The sequence below is a fragment of the Microplitis mediator genome, chromosome 1, assembly GCF_029852145.1.
Source record: "Microplitis mediator isolate UGA2020A chromosome 1, iyMicMedi2.1, whole genome shotgun sequence".
In the NCBI taxonomy this organism is placed as follows: domain Eukaryota; kingdom Metazoa; phylum Arthropoda; class Insecta; order Hymenoptera; family Braconidae; genus Microplitis; species Microplitis mediator.
The window spans coordinates 2,209,412-2,228,876 of NC_079969.1; the positions used below are offsets into that span (position 1 = coordinate 2,209,412).

Genomic DNA, 19,465 nt, shown 5'->3' on the forward strand with positions numbered 1-19,465 from the left:
TGTGTATGACCGGTCTATAACTTTTTAACTAATGAACCGATTTGTATGGTTAAGGCAGCAATCGAAAGAGCTTGTTGGCCATCAACTTTTCTGAAAATTTCAGATCATTTGATCGAGTAGACTCGAATATATTGGCAAATTACGAAAAAAAGTTTTTTTTTTTTAATTTTTTTATCGATTTCTCAGAAACGACTTATACGATCAATTTCAAAATCTACTCAGCTCTAGAACTTGATAAAACGCGTCGATTGCCGCCTCAACCATCAAAATCGGTCAATTCGTTCCTGAGATATCGTGGGATAAAGAAATGCTAAAATCGGTTTTTTTCAAAAACAATTGCACACAAAAGAATTTTCGAGCTCAAAAATTTATCCACAATAATGTTTTTGAGCTCGAGGAGCTCGAAAACAGCGGGAAGTTTTGGGGCTGGCCCGCAGGGTCAACCGATAGACAAATTTTTTCTTTGGATTTTAAATGCAAAAAATTAGCGGGTATGATTTTAAAAAAATAATTTCAATATCGAGTTATTTATTCAATATTACACTTATTTACAAAATAACATTCATTAAGTTATTATAATTTTGAATAACAAATTATCTATTAAAGTCGTAATTCGAAACGTCATCAAACTGCTGATTTGGTTGATTATTGTTGTTAATTGGCCGTACGTTTATTTGTCCTCGCGGTCCGACCATTTGTTGCTGCATTCCTAGAACTTGTTGTGGATTGTGTTGCTAAAATAATAATAAATTAATTAATTTATTAATTAGTATTGAATAGTAGCAGCACAATGGCAATATTAATGATCATTCTATAAATTTACCTGCTGAAGTAAATGTCGCAGCTGTAAATTACTAGTTATCGCTGGTCTCATCATTCTTTGAGCATTCGGTTGCTGTCCAGCCATACCAGCATTTGGGTTTAATCCTCTCTGTGCTTGTTGTTGAGCCTGAAAATTAAGCATAGAAATTTAAAAAATCTTTGATATTTTTTATCAATTTCATAAGAAATATTATAAATTACCTCAATTTGCTGCTCAAATTGCATTTCTGGCTGTTGCGCGACCTCTAAATTTTGTTGAATCTGAATATTAATTAATTATTAATCGGCAATGATGACCAATTAATAATCACGATCTCCGATAATGGATCATCGATCATCAATAATTATTTACTTACATTAACTCCATACTGAGATTTGTATTGAGCTTCCTGTTGTTGAGCAGCCTCCAGAGTCTGTTTCAGCTGATGAATCTTCATCAAATTCTGCTGCCTGGCAGCTTTAGAATTATTTTCATACATTTGTCTCTGCTGCTGCTGATGTCCACTGATCATACCCGCGCCTGAATTCTCAACCCCCTGCTGAGCCATCGCGCCCTGCAAGTTCATCTGACCCTGATTAGGCTGCTGGTTGGCCAGTCCCTGTTGCTGAGTAGGAACTTGGGTGATCTGGCCACCTCCCATAGTCATGGTATTGGTCTGCGACATCATGATTCCTCCCTGAGAAACGATACCTCCCGCGGGCGGCATCTGCGGCGGAATACTCGTAGCAGTCGAAGGTCCACTTGGACCTCCAGCAGTTGGCGGAAAAATCTGCCCTCTAGAGGCAGCTTGAGATGACTTTTGCTGAATGACTTTTCTGATCCTATCAGCAAATGCCGCCTGATCATTAGGAATCAATCCTATATATGCTCGTTTCTCAGCATAGTAAATTAAAATCAGAACTATAATTTCACACACTGACGAAGCCGCCGCAGATGTAAAATGAACGCAACCTGCGAATCCTGCGCTCATAATTTCAGTCAAAGATTCCAAAGCCTCACAAGGTGTTGGATGGAACACAACCTTCCTTGAGTTTTTAAAATAATCGCCGCCTATGCTATTAATCAGCTGCTTGTGCATCAGATGCATTGTCAACTTACGCGGCCAGGAATCAGCTTTCAACTCCGGCTCGCTGTCCTTAGGATTAGCAGTCACTCGACACAGAACCTGACGGGTCTGCTTCTGGGTGTCCGTTGGATTCTTGGCCTTTTCATGCCACTCGAGTTCTCCCTGCCAAATAGGAGGCCGATCTCTAGTCGTGACCTGTCCAGCACCAGCCGTCACCGGTTGATGCTGAGGCGCCGCTGCGGTGGTCTGCGGCGGAACACTCGTAGCAGTCGAAGATCCACTTGGACCTCCAGCAGATGGCGGGAGAATCTGCCCTCTAGAGGCAGCTGGAGATGACTTTTGATGCTGAATGGCTTTTCTAATCCTATCAACAAATGCCGCCTGATCATTAGGAATAAATCCTCTATATGTTCGTTTCTCAGCATAGTAAAGTAAAATCAGAACTTTAAATTCACACGCCGGTAGAGCCGAAGCAGATGTAATATAAACGCAACCCGCGAATCCTAAGCTCATTATTTTAGTCAAAGATTCCAAAGCTTCACAAGGTGTCGGATGAAACAAAACGCTCTTTGAGTTTTTCAAATAACCGCCGCCTATGCTACCAAACAGCTGCTTGGGCATCAGATGCATTGTCAATTTACCCGGCCAGGAATCAGCTTTCAACTCCGGCTCGCTGTCCTTAGGATTAGCAGTCACTCGACACAGAACCTGACGGGTCTGCTTCTGGGCGTCCGTTGGATTCTTGGCCATTTCCGGCCACTCGAGTACTCCCTGCCAAATAGGAGGCCGCTCTCTGGTCGTGACCTGTCCAGCACCAGCCGCCACAGGCTGATGCTGAGGCGCTGCTGCAGTAGTCTGCGTAACCTTCTGCTGAACTGAAGTTGGTCCAGAAGTTCCAGTGGAACTGACAGCAGCTATCGGTGCGATTTGCATCGTCTGCTGCTGTAACTGTTGCTGCTGTTGCTGCTGCAGATACATGCTGCGAATTTGTTGTTGTTGCTGGGGGGTAAGCTGGGCCTGCTGGTTCTGCTGAGGAGCCTGAGGTGCCGGGGCACTGGGTTGCATTCCATTGGCTTCCATACGTTGGTTGAAGGGAACATTGATACTCGTCAGGGCTGTCGGTGGCTGCGCCAACTGGGCAATCAAGGCAGCGCCTTGACTGTTAGACTGGACAGTGGCCCCATGATTGAACCCGAGGTTTATCGGAGTCGCGTTTCTGAACGCAGGGTTCTGTGGTGCTGGATGCTGGGGGATGTTTGCGTTGGGTTGATTTGTGTTGGGACTGTCGTGGACTGGAACTGGACTCGAGGGAATCTGGACTGTGTTTGCAGCTGCCGTATGGACTGGAGTTACGTTTGTTGGGTTCTCGGCTCGCTCTTTCAGGTTGAGGTTGTGGAGGAGTACGAGATTGCGAGGGTCTTTGGCGTAGTTCTTTATCTGCGAGCTTTGGGGATCACCCATGGCGAGCTCGAGTAGTTTGAAGAACTCGGGTATTTTTCGGGGAGAGACTAACGAGAGGTTGATGTTGCGTTTTTGGAAGAGCGGCGGGAGGGATTCGATTGTGCAGCCAAGGAATTTGGCGGTTTCTTGGACGGAGATCTGATAAGGTGGCGAGTTGCAGACGAGGATGCAGTGCTTCTGAGATGCGGTGCTGGGCTCTCGTTCCAATTGGAGATTTTCGAAGCCCACCAGAGCTGTTGCGAGACCTTCTGCTATATTTGCGTGAGATTCTCCGCGGCCGCCGACCATTCTGTAGGATAATATTTATTTAGTTTGAGTAAATTCGATATTTTAGTTTGATATATCGGAATTTGAATTCATAAATCAATACATCGATTTTTTAAAGGAAAAATCGATAAATCAAAACTGAAATTTATTAACTGGAATAGGATTTTGAAATAAGTATGAATCGATTTATTGAAACCTCGAGATATTAAAGATCGATATATCGAATCGGTGAAAATTTTTTTTTGATACATAGAAATTTGAATCTGAATCTATAAAAATTTGAGTTGATACATGGGAATCAAAATCAACAAAACGATACATCGAAGAATGATTCGATAGCTCGAAATTAATGTATCGATGTATCAAATGACAAAAATTGATTTTTATAAAATTGAAATCAAGTAATAAATCGATGTATTGAAAGTTGAATTGGAATCGATACATCGAATTATGGTTCGATTTATCGATATGAATAAATCGATTGTTCTAATTGTTAACCAATTAATCAAAATTTTAAACTGATAAAAAATTTTAATGAATAAATCGATGTATAGAAACATGATTCGATACATGGAAGTATCGATAATCGTTATTTCCCAAAATTCAATTTATTATTTGAAATATTGAAATTTAATTTAATAATTCGATTTATCGAAATGATTTTGCCAATAGCAGCCATCATTTATTTTTTAAATAAACAAAAAAACACAGGAAAAAATTTTAAAAAATTCGTCGTTTTCAAAATTTTTCCCGCACTTTTTTTAAAAAAAATTTCTCATCACAAGTAACTCATTTATAAAAACTCAATTTTCCAAATAAGTGTCTGCTACTTAGGAATGGGCGATATTGAAAAAAAACATCGATATCGTAACATCGATAGTTTTAGTTTTTTATTATCGAGTATCGATATATCTTGTCCAAAAAATATCAATAGAAAACATCGATACTTTAGAAAAAAAACATCGATAGTTGAAATATCGACAGATATCGCCCATTCCTAATTAAAAAAAAATATCGATATCGTAACATCGATAGTTTTAGTTTTCTATTATCGAGTATCGGTATATTGTCTCCAAAAAATATCGATAGAAAACATCGATACTTTGGAAAAAAAACATCGATAGTTGAAATATCGATAGATATCGCCCATCCCTACTGCTACTCCAGTTTCATTACATCGAATCATACGAGTTCGATTTTTTTCATTACCGCCATTATTTAAAAAATAATAATAAAAAAAAAAATACATACTCTAAATTATCTAGTCGTTGCAATAATTTATGGGGATTCGAGTACGGGCCAAATGTGTCAGTGCACGGTCTCGGTAAACAATCAGCAGCATGATAGATAACGATTCCATACCGCGTCGTGCTATTTTCCGTAACGTATTCCCGATCTTCAATGTTACCCTGGTTGAAGTACTCCAATGTCGGTATTAAATAATTTGTCTTCAAGTCATTAAAATATGCGCCATTGGCTGCGGTCCCTTCTATCACAAAAATAACGTCCGCTTGAATCCCATGTTCTGTTGCATTTACGACCATTTTATTATTTATTTCAATTCTTTATCACAACAAATTAAATTTCAAACATTAAATTTAAAAAACAAAATTACAAATTTTTTTAACCAATACTATTTTCACTACTTCATATATATATTACATATATTTAGTTTACATATTTATCATTTAAAAAAATTATTCAATGATTTTATTGTTTGTTAATTAATTATTTAATTCAAAAAAATTTATTTGTCACACTCGTGTCCACAGTCCACATGATTTTGTTTTTCTCGAGGTTCTGTCGCACGAGTTGTGTACATGTTGATGTTTGAATTTTTCTGCTGATGATAATCTAGAAATTTTAATTAATTCTCACTCTAATTGCGCCATTGTCGCTGTCAAAAAATCCGCGGCAAATTCAAATCACGTAAGAAAAAAATTAATACTTAAAAAATAATTTTTTAAAAATTCCCGCGGTTTTTTAAAAAGTTTGAATTTCCCCTTCGATCTCCAGTATCTCCTCCATAAAATTTTGAGGGAAATTCAAATTTTCCGAGTTTCATTGATGGAAAATAAAATATTTAATTACTAAATAAATTTTTTTACGTGACGTGTACGGACATAAACGTGTTCCGATACGCATGCGCAGTAAAACATTACGTGGCAGTGTATCAGTCACGAGTGAAAAAGAGACAGCAGCAGCTGAATGCTGTCGTAAAAGTGTAAAAAAATAATAAAACTTTTAGTAAAAATAATTTAAAAAATTGTAATTAATTAATTTACATTACGCGCATTATTGTAATTAAATTTGTCAGTTAATTAAGTTCAATAATTACACTTTCATTCGCTAACATCCAATTCAATATTTAACGTGACATATTTTGTTTTAACATTTATATATATATACATATATACATATATATATTTATATTAATAAAGTGATATTGTGATGATTTAATTATCAATTAAATTCAAAGTAAGTATCAATTAATTTTTTCAAAATTTAAAAATTTTTTTTACCCGCCATCTTAAAATTTTTTATTTTTTTTTTTTTAATTAATTTAAAAAAAAAAAAAAAAATTTGCTGTTCCATATGCAAGGAAATTTTTAAGGTTAATCGAAAATATTTTTATTAAAAAAAAATATGGTGGTGGGTAAAAAGGGGTGGGGATTTTCTGATACTGAAGTTAGCAGACGTCTTATAATTTTTGGATTTTTTTTTAGACAGAAGTTAAAAAAAAATATTTGAAAAAATTGCACCTGTAGTTTTTAAAATTTTCTACATGTGCATATTTTTATTTTATTTTTTTACAATTGATTTATTGAAATACGAAAATTCAAAAATTTTCAAATGTCTGCTAACTTTATTATCATGGGGATTTTTGGGGTTAGAATTTTCAAAAATTCAAATTTTATTGACGTTTAATTTTTTGAAGCGTAATTATGAATCAGCAATACATGCAGCAGCCACATTATGGTCAACCTAGACCAGGTTACGATGGATTGAATTCAAATGTCCCAAATATGAAACCAGGTCCACCTGGACCAGGTTACCCTGGGCAGAAAGTGCCTCCTGGTAATCAAGGCAACACTTTTTATAATTACCAGGGTGATAACCCAGGAGCTAATGGGCCACCACCAGCTCAAGGAACCGCGGGCTTGACGAATCAGATGTCCAACATGAGTATCGCGCCTGTAAGTTTATTTACTTGTGAAAATTCTCCAGTAGGATGAGATACTACTGGTTTATTAAATTACAGAACTACCAGGGCAATAACATCAATGGATTTACCAGCGATCATGGTGACAAGCCTGGATCAGCAGGAGCCCCAAGTCTTCCGCAGAACGCAAATTTTAACCGATATCCAGGAGACACACAGGGACCGGTAAGTATGGGCCAAAGACCGGCATCTAATTCGAGTGCTATGCACCCACCGGAACCTTCAGGAACTCAGCAGTCACAGCCGCCGATGAATTTTATGCCTCGACCTCCGGGATATCCACCAGGAGCGCCAGGCCAACAAAATTCATTCGGACCGCAAGCAAGTAATTTATCAGCACATCAACCAGGAGCACGTGGACCACCTCCAGTTGGTTCTGGTCCTTTACCACCACCTGGATCATTTGGATTACATGGACAGTCAGGTCCTGGTCAATTACCACCAACTGGATCAACTGGACAACCTAGTTCTGGACAACTACCACCTGGTACTGGTCAATTACCACCAACACAACATGGTACTGGTCAATTACCACCAGCACAACATGGTCCTGGTCAATTACCACCAGCACAACATGGCCCTGGTCAATTACCACCACCTGGATTACATGGACAGTCAGGTCCTGGTCAATTACCACCAACTGGACCACCTGGATCAATTGGACAACCTAGTTCTGGACAATTACCACCAGGACAACCTGGACCTTACCAACAAAACATAAATTACCAACGCGGACCACCACTGCCAGGTCAACCAGCTCCTTTCCCACCCAACCAATCCCCCGTTCGTCAGCCTTACCCTCCTTACCAACAACCTCCCAACTATCCTCAAGCTCAACCTCAACTAGGTCAACCTCAACCAGGTCAACCTCAGCCTCAATACCCCTTCCAACCTCAAGATCCCTACAACCGTTCCTACCATCCCCAGCAGGGTGTCAACATGCCCGGTGCCCAACCCTACCAACCCGGAGCTCAGCCCGCTCAAGCCAAGCGCCTAGACCCCGAGTCAATGCCCAGCCCCATCCAAGTGATGCAAGACGACCAGAAAACCCGCGGTGGGACTTTCATAACCAACCAGAAAGGTCTAGTTCCTCCCTTCGTCACCACGAAATTCGTCGTCCAGGACCAGGGGAACGCCTCGCCCCGGTTCATTCGCTCCACAATCTACACCGTGCCCACAACCACCGACATGATGAAGCAAACCGGAGTCCCCTTCGGCCTCATCCTCAGCCCCATGGCCAAGATATCCGAGGGCGAGCAGGAGCCGCCCATAATCGACATGGGGGAAGTCGGTCCCATCAGGTGCAACCGCTGCAAAGCCTACATGAGTCCCTTCATGCAGTTCATCGACGCCGGGCGACGTTTCCAGTGCAGCTTCTGCAAAGCGACCACCGACGTACCCCAAGAATACTTCCAACATCTAGACCACACCGGCCAGCGCATGGACCGTTTCGAACGCCCGGAGCTGATGCTCGGTACCTACGAGTACCTCGCGACGAAAGACTACTGCCGCAACAACATCTTCCCCTCTCCCCCGGCGATGATCTTCGTCATCGACGTCTCCTACAACAACATCAAGTCCGGAATGGTCGCTCTGCTTTGCCGATCCATGAAAGAGATAATCGCTAACTTACCCCGCGATACCTACAGCGAGCGCACCAACATGCGCGTGGGTTTCATAACCTATTCAACTTCCGTTCACTTCTACAACGTCAGCGCCTGCCTGACCCAGCCCCAGATGATGGTCGTCGGTGACGTCCAAGACGTCTTCATGCCCCTCCTCGACGGGTTCCTCGTAGACCCCGAGGAATCTGCGGCAGTTATCGACAGTCTGATGCAGCAGATTCCTGCCATGTTCGCTGAGACCCGGGAAACTGAGACCATTCTCGCGCCCGCGATCCAGGCGGGTCTGGAAGCTTGCAAGGCCTACAATTGTGCCGGGAAGCTCCTGGTCTTTCATTCCTCTCTGCCCAATGCCGAGGCCCCGGGTAAGCTCAAGAACCGGGACGACCGGAAGCTCCTGGGGACCGACAAAGAGAAGACAGTTCTGGCGCCACAGAACAGCGTCTACAATAACCTGGGTCAGGATTGCGTCGGCGCCGGTTGCAGTGTCGATCTGTTCGTCTTCAACAATTCCTACATCGACTTAGCGACCGTCGGTCAAGTCTGCCGACTTACCGGCGGAGAAATTTTCAAATATACTTATTTCCAAGCAGACACTGACGGGGAACGATTGGTCCAGGACATCATCAATGACATCACCCGCCCGATAGCATTCGACGCGGTGATGAGAGTCAGGACCTCGACTGGAGTCCGTCCTACTGATTTCTACGGTCACTTTTTCATGTCCAACACAACGGACATGGAACTGGCGGCGATTGACTGCAACAAAGCGATCGCTGTTGAGGTTAAGCACGACGACAAGCTCACGGAAGAGGAAGGGGTCTACGTTCAGGTGGCGCTGCTGTACACTTCCGTTGGTGGGGTCAGGAGATTGAGAATCATCAATCTGAGTTTGAGGACTTCGTCGCAGATGACTGAACTGTACAGAACCTGTGATCCTGATGCGATTGTCAACTTCTTTGCTAAGCAGAGCGTGGTCAAGATCATTGAGAACTCGCCGAAGGCCGTCAAGGACCAGTTGGTTGCCAGGTGCGCGATGATTCTCGCGGCTTATAGGAAACACTGCGCGAGTCCTTTCAGCGCAAGTCAGCTAGTTTTGCCGGAATGCATGAAGTTGCTGCCGCTTTATGTCAATTGTCTGCTGAAGAGCGACGCGCTTTCGGGAGGTAGGACTTGGAATTGGATGATTGGCTGGGACTGGATGATTCCTGATGATTAATGGAGATTTTGTTGCAGGTTCTGATATGACTATTGATGACAGGTCATTTGTTATGCAAGCTGTGGTCACGATGCCGCTCTATACTTCTGTAATATATTTCTATCCGCGTTTACTGCCGCTCCATGATGTTGATACCCAGGCTACGGAACTCCCACAGCAGCTGAGGTGCTCTTTTGATAAATTTACTGATGATGGAGCCTTTTTATTAGGTAATTATTGAGCGATTGTTGGTTTTGGGGGATCCAGGTTGGGGTCTTGGGAGTGGGACGGCTTAGAAGCGGAAACTATTGGGTTTAGAAAAAAATTTATTGAGACTTTTTTGTAGAGGGTTTGAAGAGCTACAAAAAACGTCTTAGTAGTTTTTTTGTAATTTCAATATTTTAGGAGTTATTGCAATGATTGATTTTATTTTTAGAAAATGGAATACATATGTTTATGTGGTTTGGTTTGTCTTTATCAACGGAATGGATACAAGCTGTTTTTGGTACTCCGGTGGTCGATACAGACCGCAGTTCTATACCGGTTCTAGATAATCCATTAAATAAACGCGTTAGAGATATTGTCAATCGGGTTCGGATGGAGAGATATCACTGTATGAGGGTAAGTTTACTTTTTAATTAAATTCTGGCTAAACTATCAAATATATCACAAAAGTGTACTGATACATTTTTGTAGAGAATTAAATTTCCTACAAAAAAGGCTCTCATAAATTTTTCCGTAACTCTAGTAGTTGACTCAGAAATTTAATTTTTGAATCTCTAAAAATTTTAGTGCAATTCCTGATGAATAATTTTCGGTTTTTTGAACTTTAAATTTAAATTCTGGCTGAAATATCAAAAATATCACAAAAGTGTACTGATACATTTTTGTAGAGAATTAAATTCCCTACAAAAAAGATCCTTATAAATTTTTCCATAACTCTAGTAGTTTACCCAGAAACTTAAATTTAAAATTTCTAGAAACTTTAGTGTGAATCGAACATAAAAAATTTTTGGTTGTTTGAACTTTAAATTTAAATTCTGGCTAAACTATCAAATATATCACGAAAGTGTACTGATACATTTTTATAGAGAATTTAATTCCCTACCAAAAAGGTCCTTATAAGTTTTTCTATAACTCTAGTAGTTTACTCAGAAATTAAAGTTTAAAATTTTTAGAAATTTTAGTGTGATTCCTGATAAAAATTTTCGGTTATTCGAACTTGAAATTTAAATTCTGGCTGAAATATCAAAAATATCACAAAAATTCACTGATATATTTTTGTAGGGAATTAAATTTCCTACAAAAAAGGTCCTCATAAATTTTGCCATAAATTGAATAGTTTATGCGTAATAACAATTTGAAGTCTTCCCAAAATAAAATATCAAAATTTTGACTAGAAATTCCAATGATTTTTTCTTCAATTATTTAAATTAATTATATTTTTTACAGTTAACATTCGTCAGACAGCGAGACAAATTAGAAATGGTATTACGTCACTTCTTGGTTGAAGATCGTAACAGTGACAGCAGCCCCAGTTACGTCGATTTTCTTTGTCATATGCACAAAGAAATAAAAACTCTACTAAATCAATAATAAATTAATTTAAAAAAAAAAAATATTAATTACTAATTTAATTTAAATAAAATAAAAATAACTCAATGAATTCCATTAATCAATTATTTTAATTCATTAGTTTATTTTTATTTTTTATTTACTTTTTTTATTTTATATTTAAATTTCATAAAAAATTAGGAAGAAAATAAATCGGAATTTTTTTTTTGGTTTTGAAAAAAAAAAATTTTAAACACGCGGACAAAATCTCAAGGTTTCAAGACCAAGACGAGAAAGATTCAAATTGCAAGGATATTTATAACTAAATGGTGAAGAAAAATATATGAATAAATAAATAAATATATATATATATATATTTTAGTTTTTAGTTTTTATTTTGTTATGATTTATTTGTAATGGTTTAAATGATTTATAAATTAAATATATATGTATAATTTTACTAAGTGAACTAGGTAACAAAATAAAAAAATTTAAGGTCAATGTAAAAAAAAAAATTAATAAATAAATTTATATATCAAAATAAAATAATTTTTTGGTACTTTATTTTTATATTTTTTGAATTGCCCGCCAGAAAATTTGAATTTTTTGAAAAAAAAAATTTGGGTTTCGGTCCGATTTTCGAAAATCGATTTTTCCAGACGTTTTGAGGTCCTAGGAAGCTTCGACTATTTTTGGGTGGAAGGCCGGACGCCTCTCCATCAGACGGACACTTTAATTTTCATCAGGGTCACCGTCTAAGAAATTTATGGAAAATCGATAGAAAATTCAGACTCAGGGCTCGGTGCTGAGAGAAAAAATTTTTTCCCTTCACTTTTTCTAGTCCCTTCGCTTTTCCCTTGAATTCCATAGAAAATATATGGAAAATCTACAGAAATTCCATAAAGAATACATGGAAAATCTATTGAAAATACATAGAAAATTTAGGCTCAGGTCCCTGAGTTCGAAAACAGCAGGAAATTTTGGAATTTTCCCGCAGCGTAGACCGTTTATCACATTTTCTTCAACAAAAATACTCATACCTCGTAAATATAAAAATTGTAATAGATAATGCGCTATAGACACGATGATTATAAATATCGAAGGAGATTAACTGGAGATCTGGAGGGAGTAGAAAATTTTTTGGGGGATTCGTGATAATGATTTTTGAAAAGAGCGGAAAATTTCCGTTTCTTTGAGTGGTCACATCGATATGTTTCAAAAAATTGCAAAATTACGTAGCGGCCAAATCTTGTGTCCCAATATCTAGATGACGTAGAAAATTCGGTTTTTTTATGTACCTGAAGAACGGAACGTTTTTCACGCAACGAAAATTAAAAATTTATGTAATTTTACTGGTGAAGAAGTGTTAAGTGGCCTGCAATTTCCGGCTGACATATTAGCGCGTATGCGAGACATTTAAAAAATTTAGATCCAGTAGATTTTTTACTTTTCGTTTCACGAAAAACGTTCCGATCTTCAGATACATGTTTTTTTAACTTCTGACATTTGAATTGAAATGAGTAATAGAAATTTTTATCAATGACTGTCACATAAAAAATTTCATATTTTGTCTACTTATCCACTAAATCTGATGACCCAATAGATGACTTTGAAAAATTCAATTTTCTCTGAACCTAATGACCAGATTTTCTCAAACTTCTCGTGACCTTCAGACCAGTGACCCAATTGATGACTCAAAAATTCTCTCATTTAATCACCCGATTTTTGAAAAAAATTCCTATCAAAATTTTTCAAAAAACTCGCGGTCTAAAAAAAAAAAATTTTTTTTTACTAGGTCATATTTTCTGAGTAATTAAACCAGCAATAAATCTAATGTCCATATAAATCGTCATGTATATTTATATATATATATAAATATACTACTTCATACAAATGAAATCTAATTATCAAAATAAATTTTTGTTTATTTAATTTAATAATTATAATAAAAAAAAAAAATTTATAATAAATTATTAAGTGTAAAGAAACTTTCACGCTTTTTATTAATGACGATTTTTAATAGATCCACTTGCCGAGTTACTTTCTACCTCAATATCGCGCATCGTTATTTTATCAGTCGCTCTCTAAGTGTGTCATGAGTATGTCGCACATTTTATAAATATTATAATTGATAAAAATATTTTTTTATTGTAATTATAAAAAAAAAATTAAAATGCAAGTCGACGATTGCACTGACGTTCTTGAACTAGACCAAGCATGTATTACTTTTAATTTTGATAGTAATTATTCAATTTATTCGCTCACGTCTGATTGCAATTCCGTAAGTAAATTTTTTATTTTTGTAAAAAGTTTGAATTTACAAAAAAAATTTTTTTAGTGCCCGTACTCGAAATTGAGTGACGTTGGATCGAAAAATGAGAGTTTTGTGTTCAATAGTCAGAAATTTTGGAGCCTGCGTATTTTCAATGGCTCGGAGAATTTTGAGCCCCAGAAATATCGGGACTCGGATGATACTCAGTTTGTATTTTTAAATTTGAATTTTCAATTTTCGCGGGGGTTAAAATTCAGGTGATTTTTTTTAGAGGTCTAGTGTGCGAATTGAAGCCGGATTTTGGCGAATTCGGAATTTATGAAGCATTTGATGACTGTCATGTAAAAATAATTAAACAGCCCTCAAATTTTTATACTCGTAAGTTTTGAATTTTGACGAACAAAAATTTTTTTTAAATAATCAAGTACTAGTAATTAAATGAAAAAAAAAATTCAATAAAAAAAAAATTTGTTCTAAAAAACATGCCAGACAGCATAATCATGCGTGACCAATCATGATCATGCATGAATATGGTTGGAAAACATTCAGGCATGATCATGTATGATCATACATTATTCATGCACGAATTGCGCATGATCATGTGTAATGATTCATTCCCCATCATGCATGATCATAAGTGATGGAATATAGTTTTGCATGATTTGGCATGGATCATGCTTAATAATTTCTAAATCATGCCTGGTCATATTTAAATCATGCATGATCATACATGATGGAATATAATTTTGCATGGATCGTGGATCATAATGTCTAAATCATGCTTGGCTATATTTGAATCATGCATGGTCATGCTTGATGATTCATTCCCCATCATGCGTGATCATACACGATAAAATAATTTTGCATGATTTGGCATGAATCATGCGTGATAATGTCTAAATCATGCCTGGTCATATCTGAATCATGCATGATCATGCTTGATGATTCATTCCCCATCATGCGTGATCATACACGATAAATTAATTTTGCATGATTTGGCATGGATCATGCGTGATAATGTCTAAATCATGCCTGGTCATATCTGAATCATGCATGATCATGCTTGATGATTCATTTCTCATCATGCATGATCATGCTTGATGATTCATTTCTCATCATGCATGATCATACATGATTGAATATGACTTCGCATGATCAGCCATGATATGGCATGGATCATGCTTGATAATATTTGAATTATGTCTGACCATACCCGAATCATGCATGATCATGATTGATCATGCATTCCAATTTTTTACTAGGATTTCAAAAAAACCTAATTTTCAATAAAATATTTTTAGCCCTCGTCATTATATTCGGCGCACTGATAGTTTTATTCACTCTAACAATTCTTTTTAAATCTATAATCAAATTCTACAAATCAAAAAAACGTTCCGTCATAAATGAAGATCCGCAACCACAAAAAAAACGTATCCAGTCAATCGACAGCTTCCGGGGGTAATATGAAATTCCTCACTATCTCTCCTCACCCAATTGATGACTTACAAAAAAATCATTCCCCAGATTGAGCATACTGATGATGATTTTCGTGAACAATGGTGCCGGGGGTTACGCCATTTTGGAACACGCGACCTGGAACGGACTATTTATAGGAGACTTGATATTCCCGTGTTTCATTTGGATCATGGGAGTTTGTGTCCCCATATCTCTGACGTCTCTTCTGTCTCGCCAAGTCCCCAGACACAAAATAATAGGAAATATCATTAAAAGAAGTTGTTTGCTGTTTTTTATTGGTGTCTGCCTGAATTCACTGGGCACTGACGCAGATTTGAGCACATTGAGAATTTTTGGAGTTCTCCAGCGCTTTGGAGTCGCTTATTTGGTAGTCGGTTCGATCTATACATTGATGAGTCGCCGCCACGACCTGGAATTCCAACGGGGAATATTTAAAAATTTATGCGACTTTATTTTACTGATTCCTCAGTGGATTTTTTATATCACGATACTGGTTGTGTACTTGGCTATTATTTTTCATGTGGACATCCCAGGATGCCCGAGGTAATAAATCATCAATTATTAAGAAAAAGACCTAGCGTTATTAAATTCAAATTTTTTGGAGTTCTAGAAACTCAAATTTACCCGGGAAAAATCATCAGTTCTGATCATGCGTTAATATCATGTCTGATTATTTGCCAGCTATGAACAAGCATGATCATGTATGACTAGACAAATCATGCATTCCTGGCGAACATTCAGTCATAATCAGGCCTGAGCAAGCATAAATCATCATGCATGATTAATCATGATTCTGCATGAATCAGGCATGATTTTATATGATCATGCAAATTCATACTCAGTCATGCATGATTTTTCATGAATCAGGCGTGACAATAATTTTTTTGCATCATGCATGATTGATCATGATTCTGCATAAATCAGGCATGATTTTATATAATCATGCAAAATCACACTCAGTCATGCATGATTTTTTAATAAATCAGGTGTGACAATTATTTTCTAGTCATGTATGATCGTGCATGATTGAGCATGAATCAGACATGGTTATGTATGATCATACCCAGTCATGCATGATTTTTTAATGAATTAGGCGTGACAGTTCTTTTCTCGGCATGTATGATCGTGCATGATTGAGCATGGATCAGGCATGATTTTGTATGATCATGCAGAATCTCACTCAAACACGCATGATTTTTTAATAAATCAAGCGTGAAAATTCTTTTTCTTCATGTATGATCGTGCATGATTGAGCATGAATCAGGCATGGTTGTGTATGATCACGCAGATTCATACTCAGTCATGCCTGATTTTTAATGACTCAAGAGTCAAAATTCTTTTCTCATCATGATCATGCATGACTTTGCACGATTGATTTCTGAATCATGCTTGGTCACGCATGATGATTTTTTCCCGGGTAAAGAAACTTCTAAAACAGCCCAAAATTCATTCCTAGACCCAAAATCACTCAAAAAAATGATCACAAAATTTTCAGAGGCTACTTAGGACCCGGGGGGCTGCACAAAAACAGAAAATACTTCAACTGTACCGGCGGATCCACTGGATACCTTGACAAACTAGTTTTGTCAAAACACCTCTACCAATATCCGACCATCGACTCTGTCTACAAATCCGGGCCCTTCGACCCCGAAGGATTGATCGGGTGTCTCCCGACCATCTTCCAAACATTTCTGGGTGTCCAGGCTGGTAAAATCCTCCGGGTCTACAAAGATTGGCGAGCTAGGACCGTCAGATGGATGATACTCGCCCTAGTCTACGCCGCCATTGGCTCCATTCTCCACTTCAATAACATCATTCCAGTCAACAAAAATCTATGGTAACTAAGCACCCCATTTCAAAATTAATCGACTGAGCCAAGTAGTTAATCAATCAATCAATCGGTGTATGTTTCAGGTCAATCTCATTTGTGTTAGTGACTACGAGCTTCGCTTTGACCATTTTCACTATTTTTTACTTATTGATTGACGTCATCAAACTGTGGGATGGATCGCCTTTTCGTGTACCAGGTAATTAATCAATTAATCAGTTAATCATTCATTACAATTCATATTTACGAAGACTATTAGACTAATTTATTCAGACTACGTGAAGTTGACAATTTTTTTGAAACTCAGACAAAAAATTAGTCTATGAAAATTATTAAATTTTAAGAATTTAACCCAATAGATGACTGCTAAAAATTGACTTTTAAAATAATGACCGAATAGATGATTTTGAAAAATGCAATTTCCTCATCTTCTAACTCCCAGATTTTCTCAAACTAAAAAATGTTCCGTCCTCATCCCTCCAAGATTCGAAATTATCACTTTTTCTCGATTAATCTAATGACCTTTCGAACAATGACCTAATAGATGACTTTGAAAAATCAAATTTCCTCAGCTTCTAACCGGCAAATTTTCTCAAGCTTAAAAATATTCCGTCCTCATCCCTCCAAGTTTCGAAATTATCACTTTTTCTTAATTAATCTATTGACCTTTAGAATAATGACCTTATAGATGACTGCCAAAAATTCCATTCCCTCGATTTCTAACAGCCAGATTTTCTCAAACTAAGAAAGTTTTTATCTAATTATCACCAGATGTCAAAATTATCACCTTTTCCCCATTAATCTATTGACCTTTAGAATAATGACCTTGTAGATGACCTTAAAAAATCAAATTTCCTCAGCTTCTAACGACTAGATTTTTTTCAAACTAAAAAATATTCCATCTAATTATCACCAAGTATCCAAATTATCACTTTCTCTCCATTAATCTATTGACCTTTAGAATAATGACCTAATAGATGACCTTAAAAAACCAAATTTCCTTAACTTTTAACGACTAGATTTTCTTCAAACTAAAAAATATTCTATCTAATTATCACCAAGTATCCAAATTATCACTTTTCCTCATTAATCTATTGACCTTTAGAATAATGTCCTTATAGATGACTCTGAAAAATCAAATTTCCTCAGCTTCTAACAGCCAGATTTTCTCAAACTAAAAATTATTCCGTCTCAATCTCACTAAGCTTCGAAATGATCACTTTTTTCGATTAATCTATTGATCTTTAAAACAATGACCTTATAGATGGCTTGAAAAAATCCAATTTCCTTAACTTTTAACGACTAGATTTTCTTCAAACTAAAAAATATTCTATCTAATTATCACCGAGTATCCAAATTATCACTTTTCCTCATTAATCTATTGCCCTTTAGAATAATGACCTAATAGATGACCTTAAAAAACCAAATTTCCTTAACTTTTAACGACTAGATTTTCTTCAAACTAAAAAATATTCCATCTAATTCCCACCAAGTATCCAAATTATCACTTTCTCTCCATTAATCTATTGCCCTTTAGAATAATGACCTAATAGATGACCTTAAAAAACCAAATTTCCTTAACTTTTAACGACTAGATTTTCTTCAAACTAAAAAATATTCTATCTAATTATCACCAAGTATCCAAATTATCACTTTTCCTCTTTAATCTATTGACCTTTAGAATAATGTCCTTATAGATGACTCTGAAAAATCAAATTTCCTCAGCTTCTAACAGCCAGATTTTCTCAAACTAAAAATTTTTCCGTCTCAATCTCACTAAGCTTCGAAATGATCACTTTTTTCGATTAATCTATTGATCTTTAAAACAGTGACCTTATAGATGAATTAAAAAAAATCCAATTTCCTCAGGTTCTAACGCCCGTATTTTCTCAAACTAAAAAATATTCCATCTAATCAACATCAGGTGTCCAAATTATGACCTTTTCTCCATTAATCTATTGACCTTTAAAATAACGACCTAATAGATGACTGCCAGAAATCCCATTCTCTCGATTTTTACCGACTAAATCTAAAGTGATTATTATTTAAAGGTATGAACGCACTTGTAATGTACATCGGTCATCAAATGTGCTACCAAATTTTCCCATTTCATTGGAAATATGGAAATATGAATTACCACAGCTGGAAAACCATAAGCGCTCTGTGGGATGCCGCTCTCTGGACAGTTATCGCTTATATTTTGCATTATAAAAAAATATATATAACCCTCTGATCCACTTCTCAAAATTCGATTTCCAAAATTTTCCCTCCCCGACAAAGGAAATTCCCGAAATAAAAAATTCAATTAATCATAAATAATTTATTCATTGTCTTTACATTATTAATATATATATTATTCAAATATTCATATATATTTAAGCAATTAAATATTTCGTTTATAAAAAAAAAACACTGAATCGAACTTAAAAAAAAATCGGCGTTAATAAATAAATAAATAATTAGAAAAAAAAAATAGAGCACGCAAAAAATATTTTTTTCTTCATCAGAACTCAGACGTATCAGGACCTGAAAAAAAAAAACGAAATTTGAGTATAAAAAAAAAAAAAAAAATTTTTTTTCATGCAATTTAAAAAAAAGCGGCAATCATAGGCATTAAAAAAAAAGTTAAAATTTCGACGACGATTTAAAAAAAAATAGTTTAAAAAAATATGTAC

At 36.6% G+C, this 19,465-nt stretch overlaps 3 protein-coding genes across 4 annotated transcripts; 2 read left to right on the plus strand and 1 right to left on the minus strand.

Annotated features, from left to right (window-relative positions):
* Positions 1-524: 524 nt before the first annotated feature.
* LOC130674258 (mediator of RNA polymerase II transcription subunit 25-like) lies at positions 525-5,413 on the minus strand. 2 transcript variants are annotated; one of them, XM_057479531.1, is made up of 5 exons: positions 4,869-5,413; positions 1,179-3,639; positions 1,024-1,083; positions 824-949; positions 525-734 (listed from the first exon to the last, which is right to left on the minus strand). In XM_057479531.1, exons 1-5 carry the CDS (start codon positions 5,159-5,161, stop codon positions 594-596), a joined length of 3,081 nt encoding a protein of 1,026 aa, XP_057335514.1. In that variant the 5' UTR covers positions 5,162-5,413; the 3' UTR covers positions 525-593. The 2 variants fall into 2 exon arrangements, 1 of the variants encoding a protein (XP_057335514.1); XR_008991004.1 differs by having other exon boundaries at positions 598-734; positions 1,024-1,067.
* Positions 5,414-5,791: 378 nt separating this feature from the next.
* On the plus strand, positions 5,792-11,763 carry LOC130674247 (protein transport protein Sec24C). The gene is made up of 6 exons (XM_057479520.1): positions 5,792-6,095; positions 6,556-6,814; positions 6,880-9,628; positions 9,699-9,890; positions 10,097-10,281; positions 11,113-11,763. Exons 2-6 carry the CDS (start codon positions 6,563-6,565, stop codon positions 11,254-11,256), a joined length of 3,522 nt encoding a protein of 1,173 aa, XP_057335503.1. The 5' UTR covers positions 5,792-6,095; positions 6,556-6,562; the 3' UTR covers positions 11,257-11,763.
* Positions 11,764-13,312: 1,549 nt separating this feature from the next.
* Positions 13,313-19,367, plus strand: LOC130674275 (heparan-alpha-glucosaminide N-acetyltransferase). The gene is made up of 8 exons (XM_057479559.1): positions 13,313-13,495; positions 13,553-13,692; positions 13,758-13,864; positions 14,788-14,944; positions 15,011-15,505; positions 16,458-16,799; positions 16,877-16,989; positions 18,842-19,367. Exons 1-8 carry the CDS (start codon positions 13,388-13,390, stop codon positions 19,021-19,023), a joined length of 1,644 nt encoding a protein of 547 aa, XP_057335542.1. The 5' UTR covers positions 13,313-13,387; the 3' UTR covers positions 19,024-19,367.
* Positions 19,368-19,465: the final 98 nt, after the last annotated feature.